The 18,725-nt window shown below is 52.1% G+C and overlaps 1 protein-coding gene across 1 annotated transcript in view; it reads left to right on the plus strand.

Annotated features, from left to right (window-relative positions):
- xgb (x globin) overlaps positions 1 to 4,770 on the plus strand; it is a 38,535-nt gene extending 33,765 nt beyond the window's left edge. Inside the window, 1 exon segment of the mRNA XM_085973215.1 lies at positions 4,622 to 4,770. Within this exon segment, the coding sequence (XP_085829341.1) occupies positions 4,622 to 4,756 (135 nt within the window). The 3' untranslated portion in view covers positions 4,757 to 4,770.
- The last annotated feature ends 13,955 nt before the right edge of the window (positions 4,771 to 18,725 follow it).

The raw sequence follows: 18,725 nt of genomic DNA on the forward strand, positions 1-18,725 counted from the left end.
CGGATGTTCAGCCCCGAGCATCGGGTGTTCAGTCCCGGGCATCGGATGTTCAGCCCCGAGCATCGGATGTTCAGTCCCATTCAATTCTTGGTAAACCATAGAATAGAGGGAGAGCATTCTGCCCAGCATGTCTATGCTGGTGAAACAGCTTAGAGTGCTTAACAAGTAAGTGTGAGGAAAACTCCCACAAACCACAAGTGATAATGATCAGATTAATTTGTTTTAGTGATGTTGGTTGAGGGATAAATATTGGCCCCAGAACACCGGGGAGAACTCCCCCCTGCTCTTCTTCAAAATAGTGGCATTGGATCTTTTATGTCCACCTGAGAGAGCAGATGGGACCTCCCCTCTCTCAATAACGTCTTACCTGAAAGACGGCACCTCCAACAGTGCAGCACTCCCTCAGCACTGCACTGGGAGTGTCAGCCTAGCTTTCTGTGCACAAGTCTCTGGAGTGGGACTGTGAACCCACGACCTTCTGACTCGGAGGCGAGGGTGCTGCCCACTGAGCCATGGCTGACACTGTGAATAATGTTGGTGCGTGCATTTGTTATTGATTGCTTGGGCTGTAGTCTGACAGCTCGTATTATGAATTTAGGTAGCACCAAATATCACGGTTTAAATTCTGTGATAGGAAACAAAGACATGCTGCAATGGTTTCAAACTGAGCCTCCAAATTCATCATTTCATTCCCAAAAAGTCAAATAAGTTGATTTGCAAACACAGCCCAACACTGACCCGTCAGACACCCTCTGTGGGTGCTGGTGTGTGGGACACCCCCTGTGGGTGCTGGTGTGTGGGACTCCCCCGGTGGGTGCTGGTGTGTGGGACTCCCCCGGTGGGTGCTGGTGTGTGGGACTCCCCCTGTGGGTACTGGTGTGTGGGACTCCCCCGGTGGGTGCTGGTGTGTGGGACCCCCCTTCCTGTGGGTGCTGGTGTGTGGGACTCCCCCGGTGGGTGCTGGTGTGTGGGACTCCCCCTGTGGGTGCTGGTGTGTGGGACTCCCCCTGTGGGTGCTGGTGTGTGGGACTCCCCCTGTGGGTGCTGGTGTGTGGGACTCCCCCTGTGGGTGCTGGTGTGTGGGACTCCCCCTGTGGGTGCTGGTGTGTGGGACTCCCCCTGTGGGTGCTGGTGTGTGGGACTCCCCCAGTGGGTGCTGGTGTGTGGGACTCCCCCGGTCGGTGCTGGTGTGTGGGACTCCCCCAGTGGGTGCTGGTGTGTGGGACTCCCCCGGTCGGTGCTGGTGTGTGGGACTCCCCCAGTGGGTGCTGGTGTGTGGGACTCCCCCGGTCGGTGCTGGTGTGCAACTAGGCCAATATCCATTAATAATCACTATCCAAAAAAGAGCCACCAAATTTTGGAATCACCTACAAATGAGCAACCCCCAATGCTATCACTACGACGCCCTGAAATGCCAAGAGCTGACCATAAAGAAGAATACCCTCAGTCAACTAGTCCTGGGACTCAGTGAAGTAACTACTAACAATACTAACAATAACCAGTCCCAGGACAGTGACAGGGTAACACAAAGTATTCGACCCAACACAATCGTCGCTAAGCAAAAGGAAAAATATCTGACATATTGGGCAGAAACAACAAAAACCCAAAGCAAACTCAATTGCTACTTGGCCCTAAACAGACAATACAACATAGCTGATTACCTGACCATGGTAAAGGATAACAAACTGAGAAGAACCTTGACAAGGTACAGACTTAGCGAACATAGCCTAGCGATCGAAAAAGGCAGACACAGGCAGACCAGGCTGCCAAGAGGAGACAGGATATGCTCTCATTGCAGTCAGGGAGTAGTTGAGACAGAGATGCACTTCCTCACAGCCTGTGGAAAATATCAGGGCATCAGGGAGAATTTCTACCAAAAATTCTCACAAATATGCCCTGAATTCAGAAATCTGAATGACAACCAAAAACTCCCATTCCTACTGGGGGAGGAGAGAAGCTGTGTAACACTGGCGGCACACTACGTTACAGCTTGCCATGAACAGAGGGACAACCAGTAAACTAAGACAAGAGTATATATAAACAAGGCGAATGTATATTTATAAACTCAGGGATATACCTGTTTATACACTGTATGAATAGAACCGCGTTTATGCGTTCAACCATAAATGTATTTTGATGCTTTGGCAACATAAGATGTACCTTATCATGCCAATAAAGCGATTTGAATTGTGAATTGTGAATTGTGTGGGACCCCCCCTGTGGGTGCTGGTGTGTGGGACCCCCCCTGTGGGTGCTGGTGTGTGGGGCACCCCGGTCGGTGCTGGTGTGTGGGACCCCCCTTCCTGTGGGTGCTGGTGTGAGGGACTCCCCCTGTGGGTGCTGGTGTGTGGGACACCCCCTGTGGGTGCTGGTGTGAGGGACCCCCCTTCCTGTGGGTGCTGGTGTGAGGGACTCCCCCTGTGGGTGCTGGTGTGTGGGACTCCCCCTGTGGGTGCTGGTGTGTGGGACTCCCCCTGTGGGTGCTGGTGTGTGGGACACCCCCTGTGGGTGCTGGTGTGTGGGACTCCCCCTGTGGGTGCTGGTGTGTGGGACTCCCCCTGTGGGTGCTGGTGTGTGGGACTCCCCCTGTGGGTGCTGGTGTGTGGGACACCCCCTGTGGGTGCTGGTGTGTGGGACTCCCCCTGTGGGTGCTGGTGTGTGGGACTCCCCCTGTGGGTGCTGGTGTGTGGGACTCCCCCTGTGGGTGCTGGTGTGTGGGACACCCCCTGTGGGTGCTGGTGTGTGGGACTCCCCCTGTGGGTGCTGGTGTGTGGGACTCCCCCTGTGGGTGCTGGTGTGTGGGACTCCCCCTGTGGGTGCTGGTGTGTGGGACTCCCCCTGTGGGTGCTGGTGTGTGGGACTCCCCCTGTGGGTGCTGGTGTGTGGGACTCCCCCTGTGGGTGCTGGTGTGTGGGACTCCCCCTGTGGGTGCTGGTGTGTGGGACACCCCCTGTGGGTGCTGGTGTGTGGGACTCCCCCTGTGGGTGCTGGTGTGTGGGACTCCCCCTGTGGGTGCTGGTGTGTGGGACTCCCCCTGTGGGTGCTGGTGTGTGGGACTCCCCCTGTGGGTGCTGGTGTGTGGGACTCCCCCTGTGGGTGCTGGTGTGTGGGACTCCCCCTGTGGGTGCTGGTGTGTGGGACTCCCCCTGTGGGTGCTGGTGTGTGGGACACCCCCTGTGGGTGCTGGTGTGTGGGACTCCCCCTGTGGGTGCTGGTGTGTGGGACTCCCCCTGTGGGTGCTGGTGTGTGGGACTCCCCCTGTGGGTGCTGGTGTGTGGGACTCCCCCTGTGGGTGCTGGTGTGTGGGACTCCCCCTGTGGGTGCTGGTGTGTGGGACTCCCCCTGTGGGTGCTGGTGTGTGGGACTCCCCCTGTGGGTGCTGGTGTGTGGGACTCCCCCTGTGGGTGCTGGTGTGTGGGACACCCCCTGTGGGTGCTGGTGTGTGGGACTCCCCCTGTGGGTGCTGGTGTGTGGGACTCCCCCTGTGGGTGCTGGTGTGTGGGACTCCCCCTGTGGGTGCTGGTGTGTGGGACTCCCCCTGTGGGTGCTGGTGTGTGGGACTCCCCCTGTGGGTGCTGGTGTGTGGGACTCCCCCTGTGGGTGCTGGTGTGTGGGACTCCCCCTGTGGGTGCTGGTGTGTGGGACACCCCCTGTGGGTGCTGGTGTGTGGGACTCCCCCTGTGGGTGCTGGTGTGTGGGACTCCCCCTGTGGGTGCTGGTGTGTGGGACTCCCCCTGTGGGTGCTGGTGTGTGGGGCACCCCCTGTGGGTGCTGGTGTGTGGGACTCCCCCTGTGGGTGCTGGTGTGTGGGACTCCCCCTGTGGGTGCTGGTGTGTGGGACTCCCCCTGTGGGTGCTGGTGTGTGGGACACCCCCTGTCAATTCTGTTGCTGCTGGTAATCTGGAGTCTTTCCTGCCGTGTAGACAGGAAGGATTCCTGGGTCTGAGCAGAGCTGTGGGCACTTGAGCCTCTGTAGCCCCAGGCCAAACCTGGGGCCCACAGGCGTGTCCTGATCCAGAGATGTTTGTTTACAGCACCTCCCTCAACACTTCATCATTCACCTCATCTCACTTCTGAAGGCGCCTTTGCCCTAGAAGATTGCAGCTAATGGCCAACTCCCTGGGCAAGGACGTCCTTGGTCACAATGGAGCAAAACGTTCAACCTGCTTTTTATAAAATGCTCTGAGGAAATTTCCCCCCTCCCGCCCCCCTGTCCCCCACTCCGCACTGACAAGAAGGGCAAATTGAGAACCGATATAAGAAAGATCTTCACACAACACATGGGATGGCCGTTGGATAGTGGAGGCTTGGAATCACTGAAGAAATAGTTGGATGCTGTGATGGGGTTGATGGAGTAGGATGGGCTGGGTGGCCTATCTCATCCATATCCAGTCCCTCCCCCATACAAAATAAAGGTTCCCCAAATACTTCTTCATGAATATGTATCCCCTTCAATGAATATTCATCTCTTCCCCACCCCCAGCCCCCTCCCCCAAGGTGCCCCGCACACAATTCCAGGCGGGACCCGGGTGAAGCAGAAGGTGGGACGAGCGAGGGAAAGGGCTGGAGAATCTCTCCCGGGCACCACTGACTAACTGCAGCCTCTTTTTTTTGTCCCCAGTGTTTGTTCGACTACTTGACGTCGACAATGAAGCGAGGATATCAGGAGGCCGAGCAGAGAAACGGTGTAAACCAGGCCAGCTACGCAAAGCGGCGAAATACTTCCATCTCCAACTCCAAACAGAACGTCATCTAAAGCACCTCGTACCTGGGCCGTGGGAGGGGAGGGATGGGGAGGGGCGATTACCACCGGATCCAGAGGGGGCCTGTGTAGATCTATTTCTGTGCATGTATGTGGTGGTGGGGGGGGTGAATTTAAAATTTGTGTCTGTTCAAATTTAGGTTAGGCTTAAGTGATTCGTTCCTTTTTGTGGTTTGCTTTGAAATGCAGTGACCCCCCGACCCCAATAGCACCTGACTGCTCAGTGTGAGACTTCCAGAGAAGGAATGATCGGATTCGGTCCCTAGTCCAGGTGGAGTTCACTACCCCGAGGCTGCAACCTCCTGAAATAATTTCGAAATAATTCCCGCTGCAAAGTGAGCGAGAGTGGGAGTGTCTTTTTTTGGGGGGGGTGGGTTTAACTTCACGTCCAATGGAGGTGGAGGTGAGAGAAGAGGTGTGAGGGGGTGGAGAGAGAGAGGGAGGGGAGTGGAGAGAGGGAGGGGAGTGGAGAGAGGGAGGGGAGTCGGAAGGGAGGGGAGAGGGAGGGGAGAGGGAGGGGAGAGGGAGGGGAGTCGGAAGGGAGGGGAGAGGGAGGGGAGAGGGAGGGGAGAGGGAGGGAAGTCGGAGGGGAGGGGAGAGGGAGGGGAGTCGGAAGGGAGGGGAGAGGGAGGGGAGAGGGAGGGGAGAGGGAGGGAAGTCGGAGGGGAGGGGAGGTGGGCTGTTGGTGCCCACTCCCCAGGGGCAACCTGTGGCAACAATCAGTCTACCTTCCTCATCTCAAATGGGACAGGTCACCTGAATCCAAACCCGAGCGCTCCAGCGACCCGTCCCGTATAAAACAGGTCAGCCCTTAGAACAAATTGTCAGTCCCTGAGAGAGGCAGGTGTGGGAGATGGTGCCGTGGGGGAGAGTGAAGGCAACACCTTTATCTGTCATATAAAAACAAGCGCTCTACTCGGAGCTCCGGCATGGCAAGAGAGCCCCAGGTGGGCAGAGGAAACGCTTCAAGGACACCCTCAAAGCCTCCTTGGAAAAAGTGCATCATCCCCACCAACACCTGGGAATCCCTGGCCCAAGACCACACAAAGTGGAGGAGAAGCATCCGGGAAGGCGCTGAACACCTTGAGTCTCTTCGCCGGGAGCAAGCGGGAAGCCAAGCGCAGGCAGCGCAAGGAGCGCACGTCAACCCAAGCACCCCACCCACCCGCCCCTTCAACCACCGTCTGCCCCTCCTGTGACAGAGACTGTAGGTCCCGCATTGGACTCATCAGTCACCTGAGAACTCATTTTTAATGTGGAAGCAAGTCATCCTCGGTTCCGAGGGACTGCCTAAGAAGAAGTATCTGTCATACATCCGACAGGAGGGAGCGAGAAAGTGGAAACATGTTCTGCTCAAATTCCACATTATGCACAGTATTTGGAGCCATCGATCAGAATGAAGAATAGGATGGAGACTATCGGGTGGGTTTCTGGAGTCCGTTCATGCTGAAAGCATGCTGCAAATTTGGATGCGAGCTCAGGGGATGGATGGGCTTGGAAAATCTACCCTTGTGGGCTTCTTGCTGTGTTGTGTTGAGGGACTCTAGCTAGAGCTGTACCAGCTTGATCAGGTTAGTCAGTTGAAAGCTGTGAACTTATTTCACGTTAAGAGTCCATTGAAAATAGGCTGAGCGACCAGTAACACAGCCCTCCTGTCCAATGCTGGCTCAGTGACTGGCAGACAGCTCCATGGGCAGTGCCGGTGAAGGTGCCGTGACATTGGTGCACTTTGGCAAGTGATGGCAATCTTGCAAAGGAGCAGCCATGGCTCAGTGGGCAACACTCGCCTCTCAGTCAGAAGGTTGTGATTTTATTGGCTTGAACCCTTAATCCAGGCTGACACACCCAGTGCAGTACTGAGGGAGTGCCACACGGTCGGAGGGGCAGTACTGAGGGAGTGGCACACTGTCGGAGGGGCAGTATTGAGGGAGCGCTGCACTGTCAGAGGGGTGGTACTGAGGGAGCGCCGCACTGTCGGAGGGGCAGCAGTGAGGGAGCACCGCACTGTCGGAGGGGCAGCAGTGAGGGAGCGGCGCACTGTCGGAGGGGCAGTAATGAGGGAGCGGCGCACTGTCGGAGGGGCAGTAGTGAGGGAGCGCCGCACTGTCAGAGGGGCAGTACTGAGGGAGTGCCGCACTGTCGGAGGGACAGTATTGCGGGAGCGCTGCACTGTCGGAGGGGCAGTACTGAGGGAGCGCTGCAATGTCAGAGGGGTGGTACTGAGGGAGCGCCCCACTGTCGGAGGGGCAGTACTGAGGGAGGGCCGCACTGTCGGAGGGGCAGCAGTATGGGAGCGCTGCACTGTCAGATGGGCAGTAATGAGGGAGCGCCGCACTGTCGGAGGGGCAGTAGTGAGGGAGCGCCACACTGTCGGAGGGGCAGTACTGAGGGAGTGCCGCACTGTCGGAGGGGCAGTACTGAGGGAGAGCATCACTGTCGGAGGGGCAGTACTAAGGGAGCGATGCACTGTTGGAGGGGCAGTACTGAGGGAGCGCCGCACTGTCAGAGGGGCAGTACTAACGGAGCGCCGCACTGTCGGAGGGGCAGTACTGAGGGAGCGCTGCACTGTCGGAGGGGCAGTACTGAGGGAACGCCGCGCTGTCGGAGGGGCAGTACTGAGGGAGCGCCGCACTGTCGGAGGGGCAGTACTGAGGGAGCGCCGCACTGTCGGAGGGACAGTACTGAGGGAGCGCTGCACTGTTGGAGGGACAGTGCTGAGGGAGCGCTGCACTGTCGGAGGGGTAGTACTGAGGGAGCGCCACACTGTCGGAGGGGCAGTACTGAGACAGCGCCGCACTGTCGGAGGGGCAGTACTGAGGAAGTGCTGCACTGTCGGAGGGGCAGTACTGAGGGAGTGCCACACTGTCGGAGGGGCAGTACTGAGGGAGTGTTGCACTATCAGAGGGGCAGTACTGAGGGAGCGCTGCACTGTCGGAGGGGCAGTACTGAGGGAGCGCCGCGCTGTCGGAGGGGCAGTACTGAGGGAGCGCCGCGCTGTCGGAGGGGCAGTATTGAGGGAGCGCCGCACTGCCGGAGGGACAGTACTGAGGGAGCGCTGCACTGTCGGTGGGGCAGTACTGAGGGAGCACCGCACTGTCAGAGGGGCAGTAATGAGGGAGCGCTGCACTGTCGGAGGGACAGTACTGAGGGAGCGCCGCATTGTCAGAGGGGCAGTACTGAGGGAGCGCTGCATTGTCGGAGGGGCAGTACTGAGGGAGCGCTGCACTGTCAGAGGGGTAGTACTGAGGGAGCGCCACACTGTCGGAGGGGCAGTACTGAGGCAGCGCCGCACTGTCGGAGGGGCAGTACTGAGGAAGTGCTGCACTGTCGGAGGGGCAGTACTGAGGGAGCGCTGCACTGTCAGAGGGGCAGTACTGAGGGAGCGCTGCACTGTCGGAGGGGCAGTACTGAGGGAGCGCCGCACTGTCGGAGGGGCAGTACTGAGGGAGCGCCGCACTGTCGGAGGGGCAGTACTGAGGGAGCGCTGCACTGTTGGAGGGGCAGTACTGAGGGAGCGCCGCACTGTCGGAGGGGCAGTACTGAGGGAGCGCCGCACTGTCGGAGGGGCAGTACTGAGGGAGCGCTGCACTGTTGGAGGGGCAGTACTGAGGGAGCGCCGCACTGTCGGAGGGGCAGTACTGAGGGAGTGCCACACTGTCGGAGGTGCCGTCAGTTGGTTGTAAAAGGTCCCATGGCAACATTGGATGAAGTGCCAGGGAGCTCTAGCCAACAGTCACCCCTCAGCCACCACCACCAAAACATTGCCCGGTCTTTCCTGTCAGTCCTGTTTGTGGGATCTTGCTGTGCACCAATTGCCTGCAGGCAGTAGTGGTTCATTGGCGTTTTGGAGGGCACGGGAGATATTGTGTAAATGCGGTCTGGGTGCCAATATCAAAGATGTTCGGAATCAGGTCACCTCCTCGTTGAGCAAGTTGTCCGAGTGAAATGGGACGTATTCTGGGTGGCCATGCGCCTGAGCTCCTTGAGGCTAAGACCGTTGAGAATGAATTAGGCTGAGAGTCTAGTCTGTGGCACTTGTCTAAAGGACAACTCCTCCCTGTTCAAATGATCTCTATCCTTGTCTTTATGCTTTTTAAAAATCTTTTCTTTTGCATGAAGTGACGCTTAATAAAATAAAATAACTGCTTCACTGCAAAGTTTCAAAGCTTAAATGTTTCTTCACCGTTTAAAAGGCGTATTGGGATGGGGCGGGCGGTGGGTTTTGAAGAAGAGCAGGGGAGTTAATCCCCTGGGGCCAATGTTTATCTCTCAATCAACACCACAAACAGGTTTGGAATTGCAGGAATTGTAGGGTTTATTTTTAGACAGATGAGGTTGGATAGGTTTCCTTATCTATCCACCTTGTTGGATCTTTCCTTTGTGGCATCAACATATCATTCAGCCGTACAGTGATAACACAAATTCATTCCACTGCAAAAATCATTGCCATCAGCTTTATTTTCAGAATCTATATATGGGCACGTTTTGTTTCTCTGTATCATTCCAACTGTACAGACAGATACACACACCACGGGCACCACTACTGATTTTATGCCTAGATGTGTGTCTTTCTATGAACATATAAGAACATAAGAATTAGGAGCAGGAGTCGACCATTCGGCCCCTCGAGCCTGCTCCGCCATTCAATAAGTTCATGGCTGATCTTCGACCTCAACTCCACTTTCCTGCACTATCCCCATACCCCTTGATTCCCTTAATATCCAAAAATCTATTGATCTCTGTCTTGAATATACTCAACGACTGAGCCTCCTCAGCCCTCTGGGGTAGAGAATTCCAAAGATTCACCACCCTCTGAGTGAAGAAATTTCTCCTCATCTCAGTCCTAAATGGCCGACCCCTTATTCTGAGACTGTGACCCCTGGTTCTAGACACTCCAGTCAGGGGAAACATCAGGAATATCAATCAAAATTCCTGGTGGGGGGAGTCCAGAACAAGGGGGCAGAACCTTAAAATTAGAGCCAGGCCATTCAGGGGTGATGTCAGGAAGCACTTCTTCACACAAAGGGTAGTGAAAATTGTGGTGTATGTAACCTGTTCCACCTTAAGCGAACTACCTTAAGAGATGTACTACTTTCTCTAGGTTGCTGTATACTGTAATACCGGTGGTGACCACACCGGTATATAAGTGTTGTGTAGGGATTTGCTGGGCAGTTCAGCCCTGACCTCCGAATAGTAAAGACCTGTTAAAAGTTATTCTTGTTGTCTGTGTCCAGTGATTGATCATACGCATAACTGGGACACACAGACTCAACAGTGGCGACGAGTCCGATCTTACCCTGCGGCAGTTTTACATCCAAGGCAGCTTCATCCTCAGAACGGGCGTCGAGAAGAGGCATCCGCCCTCATCATCCTGCTGAGCACCATCGCACGGGAGGCATCGAGAACCCGGGTTAAAAAGAAAAAAAAAATTCTGACCACGAAGCCCTCCATCAGTGACAGGCAGTGATCATCCCTTCTACCACGGTGGTGGGTAAGCCGATCAGCGACACGAGCAGAAAGTCGGCCGTGTTGGCTGTGGAGTAGGGGAGGGAAAATGGAGGAATAAGGGCGGAGAACTCGACCACGGCCGGTAAAAAGGGCCGGGCTGCAATCGAGGCCGAGAGGCGCAGCGACTGGGGCAGCTTAAGGCACGAGAGCCGCGGAGAACTCAAACGCAGCTGGTGTAAAGGACCGGGCTGCAAGCGGGGCTGCGAGGCAAAGCAGCGTCGGGGAATTGAGAACTGCTGGGGAGGTGAGAACGGCAGCAGCAAGGCAATCGCCATTGCAGCCAGCGGGGGAAGAAGGCAAACGCGGGAATCCGCCATTGTAGTCGGCGGGGGAAGAAGACGAGCGCGGGAAAGACTGCCAAGCGCGGGAAGCCACCATTTTAGTAGGCGGGGGAAGAAGACAAGCGCGGGAAGCCGCCATTTTGAAAAAAAAAAGAAAAATTTTAAAAAAAACTTGCAAGGATGCCTAAACATGGGAACATTAATACCTTTGATAGCGATATCGAAGATTGGACCACGTATGTAGAACGCATGGAAGTTTATTGTAAAGCAAATAAGGTACCAGATGATGAGAAAGCACTAACCTTATTAAGCTCAATGGGTGCGAAGACATACGGGCTATTGAAGCACCTTCTATCACCAAATAAACCGGCGGATCAGACTTTCACGAATATTGTTACTGTCCTGAAAAATCATTTAAACCCCACGCCGCTGATGATAGCGGAACGATTTAAATTTTACAGAAGAACGCAGCTGAAAGACGAAAGCAATGCTGAATTTTTAATTGAACTGCGTAAGCTATCGAAGTACTGTCAGTTTGGAACAGGACTAGCAGATGCGCTGAGAGATAAATTTGTGTGTGGATTGTTAAAAGAAGGTACACAAAAGCGACTGCTTGAGGAGAATGATCTTACGCTTGATAAAGCTGTCACTATTGCAGCATCGCAAGAAGCCGCAGCGAGAGGCACGGCGGAAATGCAGCTACGGTCACCGGAACTCAGTACCAATCAAATGGTCTTGGGTACAGTAAAATGTTATCGTTGTGGAAAGACAACGCACGATCAGAACCAGTGCTGGTTCAAAAATCAGGAATGCAGAAAATGTGGCAGGCTTGGTCACATAGCTAAAGTATGCCGGTCAGGAAAGAAGACCAGCAACAAAAGGTCACCGCAGGAAAAGTACAGAAAGGTACACAAGGTGACAGAGAACAGTTCGAACGAACAGAAGTCAGATTCAGACTCCAGCAGTAATGAACTGGGTAGTCTAAGAGTACACAATGTTGGTAAGGAAGCAGACCTCCAAACAATTTGGGTCACACTTCAGATAGCAGGAGTCCAAGTGAAGATGGAATTGGACACTGGATCGGCATTGACGGTCATGAATAAGCAAGATTACAAAAGGTTATTCCCACATATTCCCCTACGGGATACGGAGATTGTATTGAAAACATACACGGGGCAAAGAGTATACCCCATCGGGAAGATAGAGGTAAAGGTGGTCCACAAGGGCAAAGAAAGCCGAGGAATGGACTTATATGTGCTACCTGAGGGAGGTCCACCACTACTGGGACGGGAGTGGATTAGGAAAATAAATATGGACTGGCATTCCTTAAAAGCACTAACGGTAGATTCCGGTAAAAAAGATGTCAAACCTAAACGATTGTCCAGAATATTGGACGATGCTAAAGAGGTGTTTCAACAGGGACTGGGAACACTGAGAGGAATTACGGCAAACATCAAGGTTGAAGAACATGCAAACCCGAAATTTTTCAAAGCCAGACCGGTACCTTATGCGATACGACCTGCTGTGGAAGCTGAGCTGGAAGGGCTAGAACGTTCAGGAGTACTGTCTAAGGTAGACTGGAGTGAGTGGGCCACGCCCATTGTTCCCGTCATGAAGCGTTCATCGAGCAACAAGCCGGGGGAACCGGGGAAGGTTCGCATCTGTGGAGATTTCAAGATCACCGTTAATCCGGTGCTTCACACGGTGCAGTATCCGCTTCTGCGGATTGAGGATATCTTCGCTTCGATGTCTGGCGGGAAACACTTCACCAAGATAGACCTGGCGCAGGCGTACTTACAGATGGAAGTTGAGGAAGAGTCATGCCAGTATCTCACGATCAACACGCATAGAGGCTTGTACCGGTATAATAGACTGGTTTTTGGAGTGGCATCGGCTCCAGCAATTTGGCAGAGGGCCATGGAGCAGGTATTACAGGGAATTCCAGGCACACAATGTTACCTGGACGATATTCTGATTACAGGAGATGATGACGAGGAACACCTTGCAAATTTGGAACTGGTGCTCACCAGATTGAAAGAATATGGACTTCGAGTTGATCGCCAGAAATGTGAGTTCTTTCAGAAGAGGATCTCGTACTGTGGTCATGTCATTGACCAGGAGGGGCTTCATAAGTCTCCTGACAAGATCGAAGCTGTTGTGAAGGCTCCCGCTCCGGATAATGTATCCCAGTTGAGGTCGTTCCTAGGGTTGATTAACTATTACCATAAGTTTCTGCCAAATTTATCCATGGTGCTGCACCCGCTGAACGCTCTTTTGCAGAAGGGAGTACCATGGAAGTGGAGCGAGGACTGTAAGAGGGCCTTTCGCAAAAGCAAGGCATTGATCACCTCAGAGGAAGTGTTGGCTCACTTCAACCCAACGCTGCCTATTCATTTGGCTTGTGATGCTTCTCCATATGGTATTGGGGCAGTACTCTCACACAAGTTGCCAAATGGCCTGGAGAGGCCAGTTGCGTTCGCATTCAGATCATTGACCTCCGCTGAGCGCAACTATGCTCAGATAGATAGGGGGGCTCTCAGCCTTGTGTGGGGAGTAAAGAAGTTTAATCATTACCTGCAGGGCCAAAAGTTCACGCTTCTGACAGACCACCAGCCGTTGGTATCCATTTTTAACCCTAAGAAGGGTGTTTCGGTGATGACAGCACAGAGACTCCAGAGATGGTCCCTTTTCCTAGGGGCACATCAATATCAGATTGAATTCAAAGGTACAAAGCAGCATGGTAATGCTGATGGGCTGTCGCGCCTGCCACTACCTACAGCGGAGGATGCACCGACGGTTGACCCTGTTGAGTTATTTCACTCGACCATCATCGAATGTTTACCAGTCACCAATGCAAGTATTGAAAGAGAAACCAGGAACGACCCGACATTGTCCCGGGTCTACGAAGTGACAGTGAAGGGATGGCCAGCACATGGTGAGCCACTGTTACCGGCATTCTCAGCAAGACGAGAACAGCTGTCCGTCTGTCAAGGAACATTGATGTCATAGAGTCATAGAGTAATACAGCACGGATAGAGGCCCTTCGGCCCATCGTGTCCGCGCCGGCCATCAAGCCCTGTCTAATCTAATCCCATATTCCAGCATTTGGCCCGTAGCCTTGTATGCTATGGCATTTCAAGTGCACATCCAAATGCTTCTTAAATGTTGTGAGGGTTTCTGCCTCCACAACCCTTTCAGGCAGTGAGTTCCAGACTCCAACCACCCTCTGGGTGAAAAAGTTCTTTCTCAAATCCCCTCTAAACCTCCCGCCCTTTACCTTGAATCTATGCCCCCTAGTTATTGACCCCTCTACTAAGGGAAAAAGCTCCTCAGCATCCATCCTATCTATGCCCCTCATAATTTTGTACACCTCAATCATGTCCCCCCTCAGCCTCCTCAGCTCCAAGGAAAAAAAACCCAATCTGCCCAGTCTCTCTTCATAGCTGAAGCGCTCCAGCCCTGGTAACATCCTGGTGAACCTCCTCTGCACCCTCTCTAACGCGATCACATCCTTCCTGTAGTGTGGCGACCAGAACTGCACACAGTATTCCAGCTGTGGCCTAACCAGTGTTTTATACAGCTCCATCATAACCTCCTTGCTCTTATATTCAATGCCTCGGCTAATGAAGGCAAGTATCCCATATGCCTTTTTTTACCACCTTATCCACCTGTTCCGCCGCCTTCAGGGATCTGTGTACTTGCACACCCAGATCCCTCTGACCCTCCGTCTTGCCTAGGGTCTTTCCATTCATTGTGTATTCCTTTGCCTTGTTAGTCCCCCCAAAGTGCATCACCTCGCACTTTTCCGGGTTAAATTCCATTTGCCACTGTTCCGCCCATCTGACCAACCCATCTATATCGTCCTGCAGACTGAGGCTACCCTCCTCGCTATTTACCACCCTACCAATTTTTGTATCATCCGCGAACTTACTGATCATACCCTTTACATTCATATCCAAGTCATTAATGTAGACCACAAACAGCAAGGGACCCAGCACCGATCCCTGTGGTACCCCACTGGCCACAGGCTTCCAGTCACAAAAACAACCTTCGACCATCACCCTCTGCCTTCTGCCACTAAGCCAGTTTTGTATCCAATGTGCCAAGGCACCCTGGATTCCATGGGCTCTTACCTTCTTGACCAGTCTCCTGTGCGGGACTTTATCGAAGGCCTTACTGAAATCCATGTATACCACATCCACTGCGTTACCCTCATCCACACACCTAGTCACCCCCTCAAAAAATTCAATCAAATTAGTCAGACATGATCTTCCCTTGACAAAGCCATGTTGACTATCCCTGATTAATCCTTGCCTCTCCAAGTGGAGACAAATTTTGTCCCTCAGGATTTTTTCCAATAATTTTCCTACCACTGATGTTAGGCTCACTGGCCTGTAGTTCCCCGGTTTTTCCCTACTACCCTTCTTGAATAATGGTACTACATTAGCGGTTCTCCAGTCCTCTGGCACATCCCCTGTGGCCAGAGAGGTCCTGAATATATGTGTTAGAGCCCCCGCAATCTCCTCCTTTGCCTCACACAGCAGCCTGGGATACATTTCATCCGGGCCTGGGGATTTATCCATTTTTAGGCCAGCTAAAACCGCCAATACCTCCTCCCTCTCGATGTTAATATGTTCGAGCATATCACAGTCCCCCCGCCCTATTTCTATGTCTACATCGTCCTTCTCCATAGTGAAAACAGATGCAAAAAATTCATTTAGAACCCCTCCTACATCTTCCGGCTCCACACACAGAATGCCACTTTTGTCCCTAATGGGCCCTATTTTTTCCCTAGTTATCCTCTTACCCTTAACATACTTATAAAACATCTTCGGATTTTCCTTTATTTTGCTCGCCAGTGTTATTTCATGGCCCCTCCTTGATCTCCTAATTTCTTTTTTAAGTATCCCCCTGCACTTTTTGTACTCCTCTAGGGCTTCCTCCGTCTTTAGCCTTTTGTATCTACCAAAAGCCCTCCTTTTTTTCCTAATCCATTCTCGTATATCCCCTGACATCCAAGGTTCCCTGTGGTTTTTGGAACCACCCTTGACCTTTACGGGAACATGTTGCCATTGTATGATCTCAATCTCCCTTCTGAAAGCCTCCCATTGCTCCGATGCGGATTTTCCTACAAGTAGCTGATCCCAGTCCATTTTGGCCAGATCCTGCCTTATCCTATTAAAATCGGCCTTCCCCCAATTTAGAACCTTTATTTCCGGCCCATCCCTGTCCTTTTCCATGACCACCTTAAATCTTACCATATTATGGTCACTATCACCAAAGTGCTCACCTACTAGCACTTTTTCCACTTGGCCGGCCACATTCCCTAGAATTAGGTCCAGTACCGCCCCCTCTCTTGTAGGACTTTCTACATGCTGGCTCAAAAAGCTCTCCTGGATGCACTTTAAGAATTCTACACCCTCTGAGCCTTTCACACTCTGACTATCCCAGTTAATATTGGGGAAGTTGAAATCCCCCATTATTATTACCCTATTATTTGCACATTTCTCTGAGATTTGCCTACATATCTGTTCCTCTATCTCCCCCTGACTGTTTGGAGGCCTATAGTACACTCCCAGCAAAGTGCTTGCCCCCTTTTTGTTTTTAAGCTCCACCCATATGGCCTCATTAGAGGACCCTGCTAATATATCATCCCTCCTTACTGCAGTAATTGACTCCTTAATTAATATTGCGACACCCCCTCCTCTTATACCTCCCCCTCTGTCTCGCCTGAAGATTCTGTACCCCGGAATATTGAGCTGCCAGTCTTGCCCTTCCCTCAACCATGTCTCCGTGATAGCAACAATATCATACTCCCATGTGTTTATCAACACCTTCAGTTCATCCACCTTATTTGCAAGACTCCTTGCATTAAAATAGATGCCATCCAGCCTTGCCCTTATATATTTGCCCTGTATGGAACAAGGGTGATTATTCCTCCTAAGTTAAGAGAGAGAGTTCTAAAGGAACTGCATGAAGGTCATCTGGGGGGAGTCAAGATGAAAAGCCTTGCTAGGGCTTATGTGTGGTGGCCGGGTATCGACCAACAGATAGAGGATCTGACGAAAAGCTGTTCAGGGTGCCAAAAAGTGCAAAATGCACCTCCGATTGCACCGCTGCATCCATGGGAATGGCCTTCAACCCCATGGCAACGTGTACATATTAACTTTGCTGGTCCATTCATGGACTCCATGTTTTTAATTGCGGTGGACGCACATTCTAAATGGCCAGAAGTGATTAAGATGACTACCACTACCTCGGAAAAGACGATCGCGGTGCTAAGAACGATATTTGCAAGAAATGGATTGCCAGAACAAATATGTTCAGACAACGGACCGCAGTTCGTGTCAGAAGAATTCCAGAAATTCATGAAGAAGAATGGGGTGAAACATTATACCTCTGCCCCATATCATCCGGCTACAAACGGGTTGGCCGAGAGATTTGTACAAACGTTCAAAAAAAGCAGTAAAGGCCATGAGCGAAGATCAGATTCCACTACAACACAAGGTGAACAAATTCCTACTGGCATATCGAAACGCCACTCATGCAGTGACAAACCAAAGTCCTGCCATGATGTTCTATAACAGGAGGTTGCGGTCCAGGTTGGACTTGTTAAAACCAAATGTGCGGAGGGAAGTTGAAAACAAACAGTTCCAGCATATAAATAACAAGACCACTCGGAGTTTCGAAATAGGACAACCAGTGTTAGCCAGGGACTATAAAAACGAGAAATGGCAATCTGGAACAATTAGGGCCAGACAAGGACCCCTGATGTACACAGTAGATATTGGTGAAAATGTAATACAGCGTCATGCCGACCAACTGGTAGAATCGAGAACAAGGGTCGAACCCATGGTTACGGCAGAGACAACCGTGGAAGAAGTTAGTGAACCTGAAGCATCTACCTCAGAAGTGAATGTACCTGATGATGATGTCCAATCCATAAGAGACCAACTAGATGAGTCACCCCAGCAACGAGAATCAGAGACCCCTGAAAGGCGTTATCCAACTCGAATCAGGAGGCCTCCTCAGAGACTGAATCTTTGAACTGTTTTGCATGAAGTTGTATATATATATATATGTTATTATGTTATGTTAAATGGGGATATAACTGTTAAGCTAAAAAGAGAGGATTGTGGTGTATGTAACCTGTTCCACCTTAAGAGAACTACCTTAAGAGATGTACTACTTTCTCTTGGTTGCTGTATACTGTAATACCGGTGGTGACCACACCGGTATATAAGTGTTGTGTAGGGATTTGCTGGGCAGTTCAGCCCTGACCTCCGAATAGTAAAGACCTGTTAAAAGTTATTCTTGTTGTCTGTGTCCAGTGATTGATCATACGCATAACTGGGACACACAGACTCAACAAAAATCCTATCAAATCTCCCCCAAAAGCTGTTGAGGCTGGAGGTCAATTGAAAATTTCAGAACTGTGGTTGATGAGAGGTTTATTAGGCAAGGGTATTAAGCATTATGGAACCAAGGCGGGTAGATGGCGTTAAGATACAGATCAGCCATGATCTAATTGAATGGTGCAACAGGCTCGAGGGCTGACTGGCCTCCTCCTGTTACTGTGGCAATGCAGAGCCACACATTATAATCCTGTCAATTTTCCATTTCCAAAATCCTATTAACTCGGTAATGTAAGAACCTTTCCTATCCTCAGGATGTCCCAAATCGCTTTTCCGCCAATGAATTACTTTTCAAGTGTGATCACCCTTGTAGGCAAATTGGGCAGCCAATCTCTGCACAGCAAGATCCCACAAACAGTACTTGAGATGCATGGCCAGTTGAATTGGACTAGGGAGGCGGGAAGGATCTCAGTCAGGGTTCCTGCTCCTGGTCATTGTGCAATGACTCCTGCTGGATAGGATGGAGTTCATCTCTTAATCCTTTATGCGGTTGAATAACCAGGCCAACCAACTCTGCTCATGAGAATGGTGCCCGAGATCGCGACCTCCCGCCTCCAGCCCGGGCCCTTTGCAAAAATGTAATTCCCAAAACGTGCGTTGAAGGGACGTTTACTGAGCATATCTCACTGCTTGGACTGAAATCAACTAAAAAAAAAAAGGATCTTCAGACAACCCTGGGACCTCCGAAACAGACCGTCATATTTTGGGGTCCCAGAACTGACTAAGCGAGGGTTACGTCCCGCAGAGAGGGAGGGATAT

This window comes from Somniosus microcephalus, chromosome 34 (genome assembly GCF_052327205.1).
Source record: "Somniosus microcephalus isolate GS21.2 chromosome 34, FLI_Smic_1.0, whole genome shotgun sequence".
NCBI classification, from domain to species: Eukaryota; Metazoa; Chordata; class Chondrichthyes; order Squaliformes; family Somniosidae; genus Somniosus; species Somniosus microcephalus.